The sequence below is a fragment of the Pleurodeles waltl genome, chromosome 7 (assembly GCF_031143425.1).
Source record: "Pleurodeles waltl isolate 20211129_DDA chromosome 7, aPleWal1.hap1.20221129, whole genome shotgun sequence".
Taxonomy (NCBI): Eukaryota; Metazoa; Chordata; class Amphibia; order Caudata; family Salamandridae; genus Pleurodeles; species Pleurodeles waltl.
Window position 1 is genome coordinate 1546256619 of NC_090446.1, and position 16375 is coordinate 1546272993.

The 16375-nt window shown below is 48.0% G+C and overlaps 1 protein-coding gene across 2 annotated transcripts in view; it reads left to right on the plus strand.

Annotated features, from left to right (window-relative positions):
• Positions 1-16375, plus strand: part of LOC138246678 (uncharacterized) — a 182738-nt gene that overhangs the window by 156141 nt on the left and 10222 nt on the right. For both annotated transcript variants that reach the window (XM_069201439.1, XM_069201440.1), the window contains exon 6: positions 8243-8328. In XM_069201439.1, coding sequence (XP_069057540.1) covers positions 8243-8328 — 86 coding nt within the window. The remainder of the gene's footprint in view (positions 1-8242; positions 8329-16375) is intronic.

Below are 16375 nucleotides of genomic sequence, written 5' to 3' on the forward strand. Positions count from 1 at the left end.
ATGCGTCGTAAAGTCTTTAAGGTGAAGAAGCTTGTGCGTGCTAATTTGTCTACTTGGGCATTCATAGTTAGCTTGGAATCCATGGTGATTCCTAGGTTTTTAACTTCCTTGGATAATTGAGGAGGTGGTCCGAGATCGTCAGGCCAGACGCACAGAGGGTCATAATTTTTCCAGTCACCACATATGAGTATTTCTGTTTTGGAGGTATTTAGTTTGAGATGGCTCCAGGTCATCCACTGATCAGCGGCTCTGAGGCAACTGAAGATTTGGGAGTTTTCAATGTTTTTGGGGTCTTCTAATTTAAGTAGTATTTGTGTGTCATCTGCATAGTTGTAGCATGTGAGATGGAAATCATTGATCAGTTCTGGTAAAGATATCATGTAGATGTTGAAAAGCAAAGGTGAGACGATTGACCCTTGGGGGACCCCTGCTTTTGTGACGTAGGGTTCGGATGAGAAGGGGGGCGAGTGGATGATATTTGCTCTTTTTTGGAGATAGGAAGTAATCCAGTTGAGAGCAATCCCTTGTATGCCGGCTTCGTGGAGTCTTTGAATTAGGGTGTCATGGTCAACCGTATCAAAGGCAGCTGAGAGGTCCAAGAGAAGTAGTGCAGCAGCTCCATTGCGGTCGACTGTGTTTTTAAGATCGTCCAAGATTGCCATGAGTGCCGATTCAGTGCTTCTTCCTGGGCGGAATCCAGTTTGGAAGTCTGAAAGTATAGAATTGTCTTCAATGAATTGTGACATCTGGGCGAATGCTGCTCTTTCTATCAATTTGCCCAGGAAAGGTCCATTTGTGATAGGTCTGTAGTTGTTGGGGTCTTGCCGGTCTAGGTTTGTTTTCTTTAATAATGGTCGTATGTATGCCTTTTTCAGGTCTGCAGGAAAAGTTCCTGAAGTTAAAGAGTTGTTGATGATTCTTCTTACAGGTGTGGCAGCAGAAGTAGATAGAATAATGTTCTTGAAGATTTGTGGTGGGCAAGGGTCCGAAGGGCAACCGGAAGGTCTGCTTGCTTTGACCAAATCCATAAATTCATCCTGGGATATTTGTTTGAAGGACTGTAGAGGTTGGGATGGTTTATTCTTAGAGGGTATTTTAGGAAAGGGGTTGGTGCTGAAGGTTTTCTTCTGTTTTAAATAGGAGTCCAATGTGTCTGCCTTGGTTGTGTAGTGAGTTGCCAATTTGTTTGTGAAATCTTGAGTGGTGGGATGACTTCCTTCCATGCATGTAGGTTTTCAAAATTCATTGAGAATTTTATAAAATTCCTTGGTTGTAGATTGAGCATTTAGAATTCTGTCTGAGTAGTATCTTTTTTTAGCTTTTTTGATTGATGATTGGTATATCCTGTTAAGTTTGTGTAGCTGCAGTTTGTCTTGACTGTTGTTTGTTTTGAGCCAGGTCCGCTGCAACTTTCTGATTTGTTGCTCTATCGTTTTAAGTTCTGTGTTTCTCCAAGGTGTTGGTTTTCTTTTGTCGTGTTTAGTTTTTCTGAGTGGTATTAGGACATCAAAAGCTTCCTGTAGCCACTCATAAAGTTTTGGTACAGAATTAATTGTATCTAGATCTGTGTTTGCCGTTAGTTGTGTTTCTAAGTGATCCAATTTGAGTTTGCTCCATGGTCGATAGGTGTATGTATGTAAGTAGTTGTGGGGTGTGTTGATTTGTGGAGTTGTCTGTCGGAAAGTTATCATAAGGTCGTCTGCCCAGGTGGTTGGTGTAATGCTATGAATAGTAACGAGTTCAGGCTTAGCAAAAATGACATGTAGGATGTGACCAGCGATGTGTGTGGGATTGTGTACAATCTGATGTAGGTTCAATGCGTCTAGGCCAGTGGTGATAGCTTTTGGATGGGGCATATTGGGGTTGTCAAACCAAATGTTTAGATCCCCAAGAATGCATAGATTGGAGTATAGTGTAAAAAGGTTTGAGACTGTGTCAAGAAAAGCATCTGGGAAAGTGGAGTTGTTGAGTAAATGTGATATGGATGTGTATTTGGAAAGCACAATCGCCTAATAGAATCTTTTGGTACAGTTATCTATTGTTAACCATGTTATTGACTTCACAAGGATGAAAGGCTGAATGGACCCGCTGGGATTTAATTCTGTGACCATAGTTTTAGACACAGAACCCTGCAGGGGGTGCAGTGAGCCACGAAGCCCGACTGCTGTAGCGCTATCTGCGTGCAGCCCAAGCCACGCTAACACCGCAGTCTAAGGATGCCCTTGTTAATTCTTCATTGCAGCTTTGTGTTGAAGTATGAATGGCAGTTTTCACTTAACATCATGTCCAGTCACGTGTCTCACTGCAACCTGCTCAGGGAATGTCGTGGATACACCTTGTCAGGAACAAATATGTGGAACAACACGTGCCTGTAATTTACTGAAGCAAATGTCTCACTTTAAGAAACGTGTGTGAAGAAAAAATCATAACAAAGTCTGCAGCAATCAAACACCTTTGTTACGCAGTTCCTCTCATCTGAGTGAGCTGAGCGGCGCCGTTGAAGGTATGTGGCGTTGTCTGCATAATTATGGATTTGCAGCTCTTATCACCATGTGCCGCATAATTTCTCTTTCTGCGTCATATGTTCCGCCTGGGATGGACTGACGGTGTCCACAGATCGTGCACACGCGGTGCGGGCGGTACCCGGCTTCGGCACGAGATCCGGTCATTCCTCGGGTGCTGGTTCATGTATGAAGCAGGTGAACATGCGCACCCGGTACCACCAACGGACCAAGGATTCTTGATATTTAAATATAACTCAAGGAGGGAGGGATGAAGGGTTTCTTCTGTCTCAAATCAACAGTTATTTCAAAAGGACGCCCCTGGCTTCGCAGCGCTGCATTATACAGAGTTCTGTAGGCACACTTTTTGTGCAGACTTGTGTACAGCGCTGCAGTCCCAGCGATCTCTGGTCAGACATTGTGCAGAGCTCTGAGGTCACACATGCTGAGCAGAGCTCTGAGGTCACACATTGTGCAGAGCTCTGAGGTCACACATGCTGAGCAGAGCTCTGAGGACAGACATTGTGCAGAGCAGAGCTCTGAGGTCACACATGCTGAGCAGTGCTCTGAGGTCACACATTGTACAGAGCTCTGAGGTCACACATTGTGCAGGGCTCTGAGGTCACACATTGTGCAGGGCTCTGAGTACAAACATTGAGCAGAGCTCTGAGGTCACACATTGTGCAGAGCTCTGAGGTCACACATTGTACAGAGCTCTGAGGTCACACATTGTACAGAGCTCTGAGGTCACACATTGTGCAGGGCTCTGAGGTCACACATTGTGCAGGGCTCTGAGGTCACACATTGTGCAGGGCTCTGAGTACAAACATTGTGCAGAGCTCTGAGGTCACACATTGTGCAGAGCTCACACATTGTGCAGAGCTGTGAGGGCACGCCTGCTGAGCAGATCTCTGCGGTCACACATGCTGAGCAGAGCTCTCAGGTCACACCTGCTGAGCAGAGATCTCAGGTCATACATGCTGAGCAGAGTTCTGAGGTCATACCTGGTGAGCAAAGGTCCGAGGTCGCACCTGCAGAGCAGTGCTCTGAGGTCACACCTGTTGAGCAGAGTGTTGATGTCACACCTGCTGAGCAGAGCTCCGAGGTCACACATTGTGCACACATTGTTCAGAGCTCTGAGGTCACACACGCTGAGCAGAGCTCTGAGGACAGACATTGTGCAGAGCTCTCAGTCAATCAATCCAATGCTTATAGAGTGCTGCAAATAACCCAGGAGTGTCCCGAGGCACTGCTCTGAGGTCACAGCTGTTGAGCAGAGTTCTGAAGTCACATCCGTTGAGCAGAGCTCTGAGGTCACATCCGTTGAGCAGAGCTCTGAGGTCACACCGGCTGTGCAGAGCTCTCAGGTCACGCCTGCTGAGCAGACCTCTGAGGTCTCACCTGCTGAGCAGAGCCCTGATGTCACACATGCTGAGCAGAGCTCTCAGGTCACACCTGCTGAGCAGAGATCTCAGGTCACACCTGCTGAGCAGAGATCTCAGGTCACACCTGCTGAGCAGAGATCTCAGGTCACACATGCTGAGCAGAGTTCTGAGGTCATACCTGGTGAGCAAAGGTCCGAGGTCGCACCTGCAGAGCAGTGCTCTGAGGTCACACCTGTTGAGCAGAGCTCTGATGTCACACATTGTGTAGAGCTCTCGATCAATCCAATGTTATTAGAGTGCTGCAAATCACCCATGAATGTCCCGAGGCACTGCTCTGAGGTCACAGCTGTTGAGCAGAGCTCTGAGGTCACATCCGTTGAGCAGAGCTCTGAGGTCACATCCGTTCAGCAGAGCTCTGAGATCACACATGCTAATCAGAGCTCTGAGGTCACACCTGCTGAGCGAAGCTATGAGGTCACACCTGTGGAGCAGAGCTCTGTGGTCACATATTGTGCAGAGCTCTGAGTACACACCAGCTGAGCAGAGCTCTGAGGTCACACATGCTGAGCAGAGTTCTGAGGTCACACCTGCTGAGCAGAGCTATGAGGTCACACATGCTAATCAGAGCTCTGAGGTCACACCTGCTGAGCGAAGCTCTGAGGTCACACCTGTGGAGCAGAGCTCTGTGGTCACATATTGTGCAGAGCTCTGAGTACACACCAGCTGAGCAGAGCTCTGAGGTCACACATGCGGAGCAGAGCTCTGAGGTCACGTCGGTTGAGCACACCACTGTGGTCATACTTGTGCAGAACTTTGCGGTCATGCATTATGCCGAGTTCTGTATCCACACTTTGTGAAGAAGGGGGTGTATTTTATGGCATGGATGTGGGGCCCTACCGTGGAATACACTTGCAAAACTGCCTCGGGTCCAGTCAGGCTCATTTGTAAACCCTAAACTCAAACCTGGGTAGCTATGTCTTCGAGCAGCAAGGCTTAACAAAGGAACTGGCACAAAGCATTTAACAGTGCCAAACAACGAAATAAGAAAGCTACACAACATGAAACATACACATCACCAATTAATTAAAAAAATATATATTTTTAAGGATTTTTAAAGTCTAAGATGAACAAAGTCTACTGTAAGGTTCCAGAAATACAGATTTTTAAAGAAAATTACATTTTCAGTTCAACGACAAACCAGCATTGGTAACTGTAAAGTTTGTAAATGTTTGAAAAGTTTGTAAGAGTTGAGTTTGGCTACTCCGACCTGTCTTGGGTGACCAAATCTGACCAAGAGAAGGTCTGGAGGGGCCGAAGAGGAACATATGGACAGTTACTTGGCCATCAGAGTATTTTCCAGTCCAATTCCAAACTTTACAGCATGACCGCCACAGACCTCAATGGGGTGGCCCTGATGCTGCTGATGCAGGAGATGAAGAAGCTCAAGAATGCTCCAGGTGCTGTGCAGGCGTCTGGGGTGACTTTGCGGATATTCCTCGGTCCACTGGTCTGGAGGGGCAACTTTGGCCACAGAGGTCAGGGTCCCTCAAAGTCCCTTTGAAACAGCAGCAGGACAGCTGTGGCTGGACTACCGGTCTTCTTCCACAGCTGTCCCAGCGGGATCCCTTGGTAGAGGCTGTTGTCCTTTTGGTTGACCAATCTAGACTCAGATGACTCTCCTAGGAGTGGCTGAGTCATTTGCAACTTTTGGCCATCGAGATTCTGTCTCTTGGGGCGTCCAGCGACAGTCAGTGGATATTGCTCTGAAGTGGCTACTGATTTATTGAGGTGGGCTTACTCAGCTTTGATGACCCTGGTGCTGGTTCCAGGGATTCAGCCAACTGACCCTTGGAGTCACTTCTTTAGTCTGGGGCACAATGTCTCCCCGAGCCGGTAGCCACAGGCACAGTCCTGACTTCACCAGCGTAAGGTGCAGTGGTGCAGTCCAGAAGATGGTGCAACCTCTCTCTGTGCGTCCAGGAGTCAGCAGCACACTCCTTTTTCAGTCCCTTTTCCAGTTTTGACATGATCTGAGGTTCAGGGTGCCAGGAACGTACTCCCAGAAAGTCCCTTGGGGGAATCATGTGGTCACTAGCATATGGGCTACTAGGTCCCCTCCCTCTTGGGATGACTTTCTGGCTGTGTGTGGTATCTGACAATCCCAGGGTGCACTCAAGATGTCTGGACCCTTCCTCAGATGTTAGGAGCTTGGTAGCCCACCCTAGAGGTGTGGCTACCTGGGAGCTACATGCCACAGGAAAACCAATGTGGGTTCTGGTCCCCCCTCTCTATCCCCGTTACCAGCCGGTCTACCTGAACAAAGAGCAGCTCGATCAGGAATACGATCGCCATTTGGCCACCAAAGGCAGCTTTGCCTTTGAATCCCACCTTTTCGGCAAACACCCTGAGTGGCTCCCTGCGGAGGGGAAGTGCCACCTCGCCCCGTAGAAGACTGCTACTGTTTGTAAGCCAGTGATTCATTCACATGAGTCCCCAGGAGGGCAGACGGTTGTATGTTGTCCAGTGACCATTTGAGGCCTCAGGTCAAACTGGGTCACAGAGTGGCAACTTTCTAAAAGTTGCATTTCTTAGGTAGTGACATTAAATTCAGCATGAGCATCAAGTTGGGCTTAATGCCATGGTTCGATACCTTGAAGTAGCCAGCTAGGTAGTCCCATTCAGAAGTTAGCCTGGCTGAGGGGTCAGCCGGTCAACTCTGTGTTAGCCAAGGGGGGCACTAATTCTTCCACAGGAAAATGACAGGTTAGGAGTGTTGCTGTTAATACATATGAAAAATGTCCTTTTTAATAACATACAGCTCCCTGCCTTAGGGCTTGACAGGCCTTTCTTGGTTGGATACATGTATATTTTTAAGGGAAATGGGGGCTTTACCATTAGTTTGACTGTCAATGTCGAACCAGCATTGTGACCACCGCCCTGCCAGTCTGTGGTGGCAGGCTCAGAGCCATTTTGTACTTCATCACACAAAGGGTGGCACAATTAGTGCTGCAGCCCTGGGTGGACACTCTGCCTTACAAGTCCTGGATACACTGGGTACTATATATTAGGGACCTATAAGTAAGTTGGTCCCTGTCAATCTGCACTTTGTGGGGGGTCAGAGCACTGGCACTGAGGTCTGGTTACCGGCCTCAGTGACCTCTCAGAGTTCATAAACCAGCTGCATCAGTCCAAAAATGTGGGGGTGATCATGCAAGTTGAGCCATTTCCTTACATGCTTGTGGACAACGCTGTGGGCACAGCAACCTCTGGTCACACATCACACCCTGAGGTGACATATGTTGTGCACGTGCAGCAGGACCCTAGGACTCCTGCGGTGGCAGACAATCAGTAAGGTCTTTCCAGGTACTCTAATTAGAAGCAGAAACCTATTCCTAACTCCCAACTAAGGGCCTCCTGTATGAGAGTTTGGCGGAGGGCTGTGCTGCAGGATTCTTGCTGTGCTGCCCTGCATCAAAGGAAAAGGGCAGGAATGCACTGCATCTATGCAATACAGTGAGTTCCTGTCCATTTTCCCTGTACTGGCACACAGTGGGCAGCCACGCGCTAACAGAGGCATCGTTACACCATGGTGCAAGGGCGTCTGCGTTGCAGGGATGATTGTTTTTGTGCAGGAAGGGACAGAATGCATCACACATAGAAAAAGGAAAAATGAGGAGAAAAAAAGGTATTTCTCCTCGTTCCTTCTCACTTACACCTGGGAAGGTGTGGGCTTTTGACACATTTGCAGGTTTACGAAATCTCGTAGATCTGAGAATGTGTCAAGGGCCATGGGTTTTACTTGGATCACCCACCATAACACCCATGGCACCCCTCCCTAGCCCAGCTTAAGCCAACTCAGTGATGTGCACTGCGTTGCCTCAACCCATATGTACAAGGCCATGAAAGGCCACACAGGGTGGCTTTGCGTGACCTTGTAGGTATGGCCCTGCAGTGTGCGCCACAGAACCACCTCTAAAAGTGACGTTCCGGCAGCGCACAGGGGCTCGTAAATAAGCCCCTAAGTACTTCGCCTTTTTTATTCTTATTTTCCTGTAAAACAGGAGGGGGCAGCATTTGTCTCCCGCTCTCCCTGGATCTGTCTACACTTTGGCTAAACTGCCATTCAAACTGCCACTTATGTAAAGAATTGATTAGACAACCTCTATAACTACCTTCTTCAAACTCACAGCCATTTTAACTTGGCTAGGCGTGGGCTTCCTCAAACCCTAAATTAAATCCAGAATGCTACTTCGTTGGTATGAATGGAGAGTGGGCTAGGGTGTACAACTTAGCCCTTTGCAGTGTGGACCATTAATAGGGCTTGTTTAATCTCCCCTTCCTCTCCTCATTTTCCAGGTGTTGGTACAGATGGGTACGTCGATCCAAGAGAGATTCATGCCCCCCCGCATCGATACGAGACCGTGGGACCTTACCCTCCCAAGGTAAGCAGCAAACCTCACAGCCAAGAGCCTATAGGGCTTTTTTACAAGCTCCTAGTGCCAGCGGAGCATTTCTTTTAGTGACGCTCGGGTGGTGCTGTGCCCATTGCCATATTTACAAGGTGGCAGTAAGCCACTTTTCCTGGCTTAAAGCCGCCTTGTAAGTATGGGCCCCTCTGATGCAGTTGTAGGAGGCTGGACTGGCTTGTAGTGAGTACCAAGGGGTACTTGCACCTTGCACCAGGCCCAGTTATCCCTTATTAGTGTATAGGGTGTCTAGCAGCTTAGGCTGATAGATAATGGTAGCTTAGCAGAGCAGCTTAGGCTGAACTAGGAGACGTGTGAAGCTACTACAGTACCACTTAGTGTCATATGCACAATATCATAAGAAAACACAATACACAGTTATACTAAAAATAAAGGTACTTTATTTTTATGACAATATGCCAAAGTATCTTAGAGTGTACCCTCAGTGAGAGGATAGGAAATATACACAAGATATATATACACAATAGCAAAAATATGCAGTATAGTCTTAGAAAACAGTGCAAACAATGTATAGTTACAATAGGATGCAATGGGGAAACATAGGGATAGGGGCAACACAAACCATATACTCCAAAAGTGGAATGCGAACCACGAATGGACCCCAAACCTATGTGACCTTGTAGAGGGTCGCTGGGACTATTAGAAAATAGTGAGAGTTAGAAAAATAACCCTCCCCAAGACCCTGAAAAGTGAGTGCAAAGTGCACTAAAGTTCCCCTAAGGACAAAGAAGTCGTGTTAGAGGAATAATGCAGGAAAGACACAAACCAGCAATGCAACAACTGTGGATTTCCAATCTAGGGTACCTGTGGAACAAGGGGACCAAGTCCAAAAGTCACAAGCAAGTCGGAGATGGGCAGATGCCCAGGAAATGCCAGCTGCGGGTGCAAAGAAGCTTCTACTGGACAGAAGAAGCTGAGGTTTCTGCAGGAACGAAAAGGGCTAGAGAATTCCCCTTTGGTGGACGGATCCGCCTTGCCGTGGAGAGTCGTGCAGAAGTGTTTTTCTGCCGAAAGAACGCCAACAAGCCTTGCTAGCTGCAAATCGTGTGGTAACGGTTTTTGGACGCTGCTGTGGCCCAGGAGGGACCAGGATGTCGCAAATTGTGTCAGGAGACAGAGGGAACGCCGAGCAAGACAAGGAGCCCTCTCAGCAGCAGGTAGCAGCCGGAGAAGTGCCAGAAACAGGCACTACGAGGATGCGTGAAACGGTGCTCGCCGAAGTTGCACAAAGGAGTCCCACGTCGCCGGAGACCAACTTAGTAAGTCGTGCAATGCAGGTTAGAGTGCCGTGGACCCAGGCATGGCTGTGCACAAAGGATTTCCGCCGGAAGTGCACAGGGGCCGGAGTAGCTGCAAAGTCGCGGTTCCCAGCAATGCAGCCCAGCGAGGTGAGGCAAGGACTTACCTCCACCAAACTTGGACTGAAGAGTCACTGGACTGTGGGGGTCACTTGGACAGAGTTGCTGGATTCGAGGGACCTCGCTCGTTGTGCTGAGAGGAGACCCAAGGGACCGGTAATGCAGCTTTTTGGTGCCTGCGGTTGCAGGGGAAAGATTCCGTCGACCCACGGGAGATTTCTTCGGAGCTTCTGGTGCAGAGAGGAGGCAGGCTACCCCCACAGCATGCACAAGCAGGAAAACAGTCGAGAAGGTGGCAGGATCAGCGTTACAGAGTTGCAGTAGTCGTCTTTGCTACTATGTTGCAGGTTTGCAGGCTTCCAGCGCGGTCAGCAGTCGATTCCTTATCAGAAGGTGAAGAGAGAGATGCAGAGGAACTCGGATGAGCTCTTGCATTCGTTATCTGAAGTTTCCCCAGAGACAGAGACCCTAAATAGCCAGAAAAGAGGGTTTGGCTACCTAGGAGAGAGGATAGGCTACTAACACCTGAAGGAGCCTATCAGCAGGAGTCTCTGACGTCACCTGGTGGCACTGGCCACTCAGAGCAGTCCAGTGTGCCAGCAGCACCTCTGTTTCCAAGATGGCAGAGGTCTGGAGCACACTGGAGGAGCTCTGGACACCTCCCAGGGGAGGTGCAGGTCAGGGGAGTGGTCACTCCCCTTTCCTTTGTCCAGTTTCGCGCCAGAGCAGGGGCTAAGGGGTCCCTGAACCGGTGTAGACTGGCTTATGCAGAATTGGGCACATCTGTGCCCAAGAAAGCATTTCCAGAGGCTGGGGGAGGCTACTCCTCCCCTGCCTTCACACCATTTTCCAAAGGGAGAGGGTGTCACACCCTCTCTCAGAGGAAGTTCTTTGTTCTGCCATCCTGGGCCAGGCCTGGCTGGACCCCAGGAGGGCAGATGCCTGTCTGAGGGGTTGGCAGCATCAGCAGCTGCAGTGAAACCCCAGGAAGGGCAGTTTGGCAGTACCAGGGTCTGTGCTACAGACCACTGGGATCATGGGATCAGTGACCTATATGTAGTGCACGCGTGTAATGGTGTCCCCGCACTCACAAAGTTCAGGGAATTGGCTCTGAACAATGTGGGGGCTCCTTGGCTAGTGCCAGGGTGCCCTCACACTAAATAACTTTGCACCTAACCTTTACCAGGTAAAGGTTAGACATATAGGTGACTTATAAGTTACTTAAGTGCGGTGTAAAATGGCTGTGAAATAACGTGGACGTTATTTCACTCAGGCTGCAGTGGCAGGCCTGTGTAAGAATTGTCAGAGCTCCCTATGGGTGGCAAAAGAAATGCTGCAGCCCATAGGGATCTCCTGGAACCCCAATACCCTGGGTACCTCAGTACCATATACTAGGGAATTATAAGGGTGTTCCAGTAAGCCAATGTAAATTGGTAAAAATGGTCACTAGCCTGTTAGTGACAATTTGGAAAGAAATGAGAGAGCATAACCACTGAGGTTCTGATTAGCAGAGCCTCAGTGAGACAGTTAGTCACTACACAGGTAACACATTCAGGCACACTTATGAGCACTGGGGCCCTGGGTTACCAGGGTCCCAGTGACACATACAACTAAAACAACATATATACAGTGAAAAATGGGGGTAACATGCCAGGCAAGATGGTACTTTCCTACACAACCCCCCCCCAAACGAAGGACAATAAGACTAGCCATGACCTGATGAGTCTTCATTGTCTAAGTGGAAATATCTGGAGAGTCCATCTGCATTGGAGTGGCTACTCCCAGGTCTATGTTCCACTGTATAGTCCATTCCCTGTAGGGATATGGACCACCTCAACAATTTAGGATTTTCACCTTTCATTTGTTTTAGCCAAAGTAGAGGTTTGTGGTCTGTCTGAACAATGAAGTGAGTGCCAAACAGGTATGGCCTCAACTTCTGCAGTGCCCAGACCACAGCAAAGGCCTCCCTCTCAATGGCAGACCAACGCTTTTCTCTAGGGGTCAACCTCCTACTAATAAAAGCAACAGGTTGATCCTGGCCCTCAGAATTAAGTTGTGATAGGACTGCCCCTACTCCTAATTCAGATGCATCAGTTTGGACATAGAATTTTTTAGAGTAACAAGGGCTTTTCAGGACAGGTGCAGAGCACATGGCCTGCTTCAGCTCCTCAAAAGCTTTCTGACAGTTTGCTGTCCATAATACCTTTTTAGGCATTTTCTTGGATGTGAGGTCATTAAGAGGGGCTGCAATGGAGCCATAGTTCTTAATGAACCTCCTGTAATAGCCAGTGAGGCCTAGGAAGGCTCTCATCTGAGTCTGAGTGGTAGGGGGAACCCAATCAATAATTGTTTGGATTTTCCCCTGAAGTGGTGCAATCTGTTCCCCACCAACAAGGTGTCCCAGATAAACCACCTTACCCTGCCCTATCTGGCACTTTGAAGCCTTGATAGTGAGGCCTGCCTTTTGCAGGGCCTCCAAAACTTTCCATAGGTGGACCAGGTGATCATCCCAGCTGGAGCTAAAGACAGCTATATCGTCCAAATATGCTGCACTGAAAGCTTCCAGCCCTTGCAGGACTGTGTTCACCAACCTTTGAAAAGTGGCAGGTGCATTTTTCAAACCAAAAGGCATTACAGTAAACTGGTAATGTCCTCCAATGGTAGAAAATGCAGTCTTAGGTTTAGCATCTTCTGATAATTTGATCTGCCAATACCCTGCAGTCAAATCAAAAGTGCTTAGATACTTGGCAGATGCCAGTGTATCTATGAGCTCATCTGCCCTGGGTATAGGGTGAGCATCAGTTTTGGTTACCAAGTTGAGACCTCTATAGTCTACACAAAACCGCATTTCCTTCTTTCCATCTTTGGAATGGGGTTTTGGTACCAGTACCACAGGAGAAGCCCATGGACTGTCAGAGTGCTCAACCACTCCTAGTTCTAACATTTTCTGGACCTCTTGCTTTATGCAGTCCCTGACATGGTCAGGCTGCCTATAGATCTTACTTTTGACAGGTAAACTGTCTCCAGTATCTATAGTGTGCTCACACCAAGAAGTGGTACCTGGCACAGTAGAGAAGAGTTCAGAGAATTGATCTAGGAGATTTATGCAATTATCTTTCTGCTCAGCAGTAAGACAATCAGCCAAAACTACACCTTCCACAAGAGCATCTTGATCTGTGGAAGAGAAGAGATCAGGTAGAGGATCACTGTCTTCTTCCTGTCCCTCATCAGTTGCCATGAGCAGGGTGAGATCAGCCCTGTCATAGTAGGGTTTCAGGCGGTTGACATGGAGCACCCTAAGGGGACTCCTGGCAGTGCCTAAGTCAACTAAATAGGTGACTTCTCCCTTCTTTTCAACAATTGTGTGGGGTCCACTCCATTTATCTTGGAGTGCTCTTGGGGCCACAGGCTCCAAGACCCACACTTTCTGCCCTGGTTGGTACTGAACCAAAACAGCCTTCTGATCATGCCATTGCTTCTGGAGCTCTTGGCTGGCCTGAAGGTTTTTACTGGCCTTTTTCATGTACTCAGCCATCCTTGATCTGAGGCCAAGTACATAATCCACAATATCCTGCTTAGGAGCTTTTAAAGGTTGTTCCCAACCCTCCTTTACAAGTGTGAGTGGACCCCTAACAGGGTGTCCAAAAAGAAGTTCAAAGGGGCTGAAGCCCACTCCTTTCTGGGGTACCTCCCTGTAGGCAAAAAGGAGGCATGGTAGAAGGATATCCCATCTCCTGCGGAGTTTTTCAGGGAGACCCATAATCATGCCTTTGAGAGTTTTATTAAATCTCTCCACCAGTCCATTTGATTGTGGATGATAGGGTGTTGTGAACTTGTACGTTACACCACACTCCTTCCACATGGCCTTTAAGTATGCAGACATGAAATTGCTTCCTCTGTCTGATACTACTTCCTTTGGGAAGCACACCCTGGAAAATATTCCCAGGAGGGCCTTTGCCACTACAGGAGCTGTAGTGGTCCTTAAAGGAATAGCTTCAGGATATCTTGTGGCATGGTCCACTACCACCAAGATAAACCTATTGCCTGAAGCAGTAGGAGGGTCAAGGGGGCCAACTATGTCAACCCCTACCCTTTCAAAGGGAACCCCAACCACAGACAGTGGGATAAGGGGTGCCTTTGGGGTGCCACCTGTCTTGCCACTGGCTTGACAGGTTTCACAGGACTTACAAAATTCTTTTGTGTCCTCAGACATCCTAGGCCAATGAAACAGGGGAACAAGCCTGTCCCAAGTTTTCATTTGTCCTAGATGCCCAGCTAAGGGAATGTCATGTGCCAGTGTTAGGAGGAACTTTCTGTACTCCTGAGGAATCACTAATCTCCTGGCAGCTCCAGGTTTAGGATCCCTATGCTCAGTGTACAAGAGGTTGTCCTCCCAGTAAACTCTGTGAGAGTCACTGACATCCCCATTAGCCTGTTTGACAGCTTGCTGTCTGAGACCCTCTAATGTGGGACAGGTTTGCTGTGCCACACTCAGCTCCTCTCTGGCAGGCCCCCCTTCACCCAAAAGCTCAGCAGTGTCTGCTTCCAGCTCCTCTGGTGTAGGTTCTGCACAGGGAGGGAATTCTTCTTCCTCAGAAGTAGAATCCACTGTAGAGGGAGGGATAGTAGGAAGTGGTTTGCTTCTACTAGCCCTAGCTTTAGGGAGCACTTGGTCCATTGTTCCAGGATCCAAGCTTCCCTGTCCTTTTTGCTTTTTGGCCTGAGCCCTTGTCAAAGCAAAAATATGCCCTGGGATGCCCAGCATTGCTGCATGGGCCTCCAACTCCACATCTGACCAAGCTGATGTCTCCAAATCATTCCCTAATAGACAGTCTACAGGTAAATCTGAAGCTACCACAACTTTCTTTGGACCAGTTACCCCCCCCCAGTGGAGATTTACAACAGCCATGGGGTGGCTTTGTGTTATGTTGTGAGCATCGGTTACTTGGTACTGGTGTCCAAGTATGTGTTGTTCAGGGTGCACCAGTTTCTCAATCACCATTGTGACACTGGCGCCTGTGTCCCTGTAGGCCTGGACCTCAACACCATTTATTAGGGTTAGTTGCTTGTACTTCTCCAAGTTATGGGGGCAAGCAACCAAAGTGGCTAAATCAATAGCCCCTTCAGAGACTAAAGTAGCCTCTGTGGTCTCCCTAATCAGACCAACCCCAACTAAATTACCAAAAGTGAGCCCAGCTACTCCCTTGGATTGGCTATTAGTAGGTTTGCTCCCACCACCACTGCTATTAGTAGGGACACTAGGTGTAGCAGTAGGGGTTGTAGTGGTAGGAGCAGTGGTGCCTTTCTTTGGACAACTGGGATCTGTTGTCCAATGGCCTTTTATTTTACATAAATAGCACCATGGTTTCTTTTCCTTGTTCTGATTAAAGGAGGATTTGGACCCACCACCCCCACCAGAGTGTTTTTGTGGGCCTGATGAAGACTCATTTTTAGATTTGTCCCCACCCTTGTCAGAAGACTTACCATCCTTCTTTTTGTTGCCATCTTTGTCACCCCCTGTATGAACTTTTCTGTTCACTCTTGTTCTGACCCATTTGTCTGCCTTCTTTCCCAATTCTTGGGGAGAGGTCAGATCAGAGTCCACCAAGTACTGGTGCAACAAATCAGACACACAATTATTAAGAATATGCTCTCTCAGGATTAAGTTATACAGGCTGTCATAATCAGTAACTTTTCTGCCATGTAACCACCCCTCCAAGGCCTTCACTGAATGGTCAATAAAATCAACCCAGTCTTGTGAAGACTCCTTTTTGGTCTCTCTGAACTTTATCCTGTACTGTTCAGTGGTTAAGCCATAACCATCCAGGAGTGCATTCTTAAGAACTTGGAAATTATTAGCATCATTTTCTTTCACAGTAAGGAGCCTATCCCTACCTTTTCCACTAAATGATAGCCATAGGATAGCAGCCCACTGCCTTTGAGGGACATCCTGTACAACACAGGCCCTCTCAAGTGCAGCAAACCACTTGTTAATGTCATCCCCCTCCTTATAAGGGGGAACTATCTTGTGCAGATTCCTGGAATCATGCTCTTTTGCAGGATGACTATGGGGAATACTGCTGCTGCCACCATGGGTATCTAAACCCAACTTCTGTCTTTCCTTCTCTAATTCAAAAGACTGTCTATCCAAATCCAGCTGTTGCTTTTTAAGCTTAAGTCTGGTTTGTTCCACCCTCAACTTATTGAGTTCCCTCTCTAACATTCTGTCATCAGGGTTGGTGGGAGGGACATTCCTAGAAACAGAGCTATGATGGGAATGAACAGAAGGAGACCTGTCCCTTACAGAAGCCACCCTAACAGCTTGGTTAACAGAAACATTACTACCAGTATGGTGAGAATAAATGCTTTTGCTATGATGGGAGACAACACTATTTATATGGTGTGGCTCATCATCATTACCATCTATGCTAGATTGTCTAGTAATGGGCAGGCTAGGAAGTTTCTTTCCTGAATCTTTTCCTGGGGGAGTCCCTGAATCAGATTGAGAACTATTAGGTACTTTTTCAACAGATGAGGCACCTATGGCCTTATCCTGTTCTCTAAGCATGTTAAGTAACAGTTCCAAGGAAGGATTCTTCCCTACACTCAAACCTCTCTCTATACAGAGACTCCTTGCTCTTTTC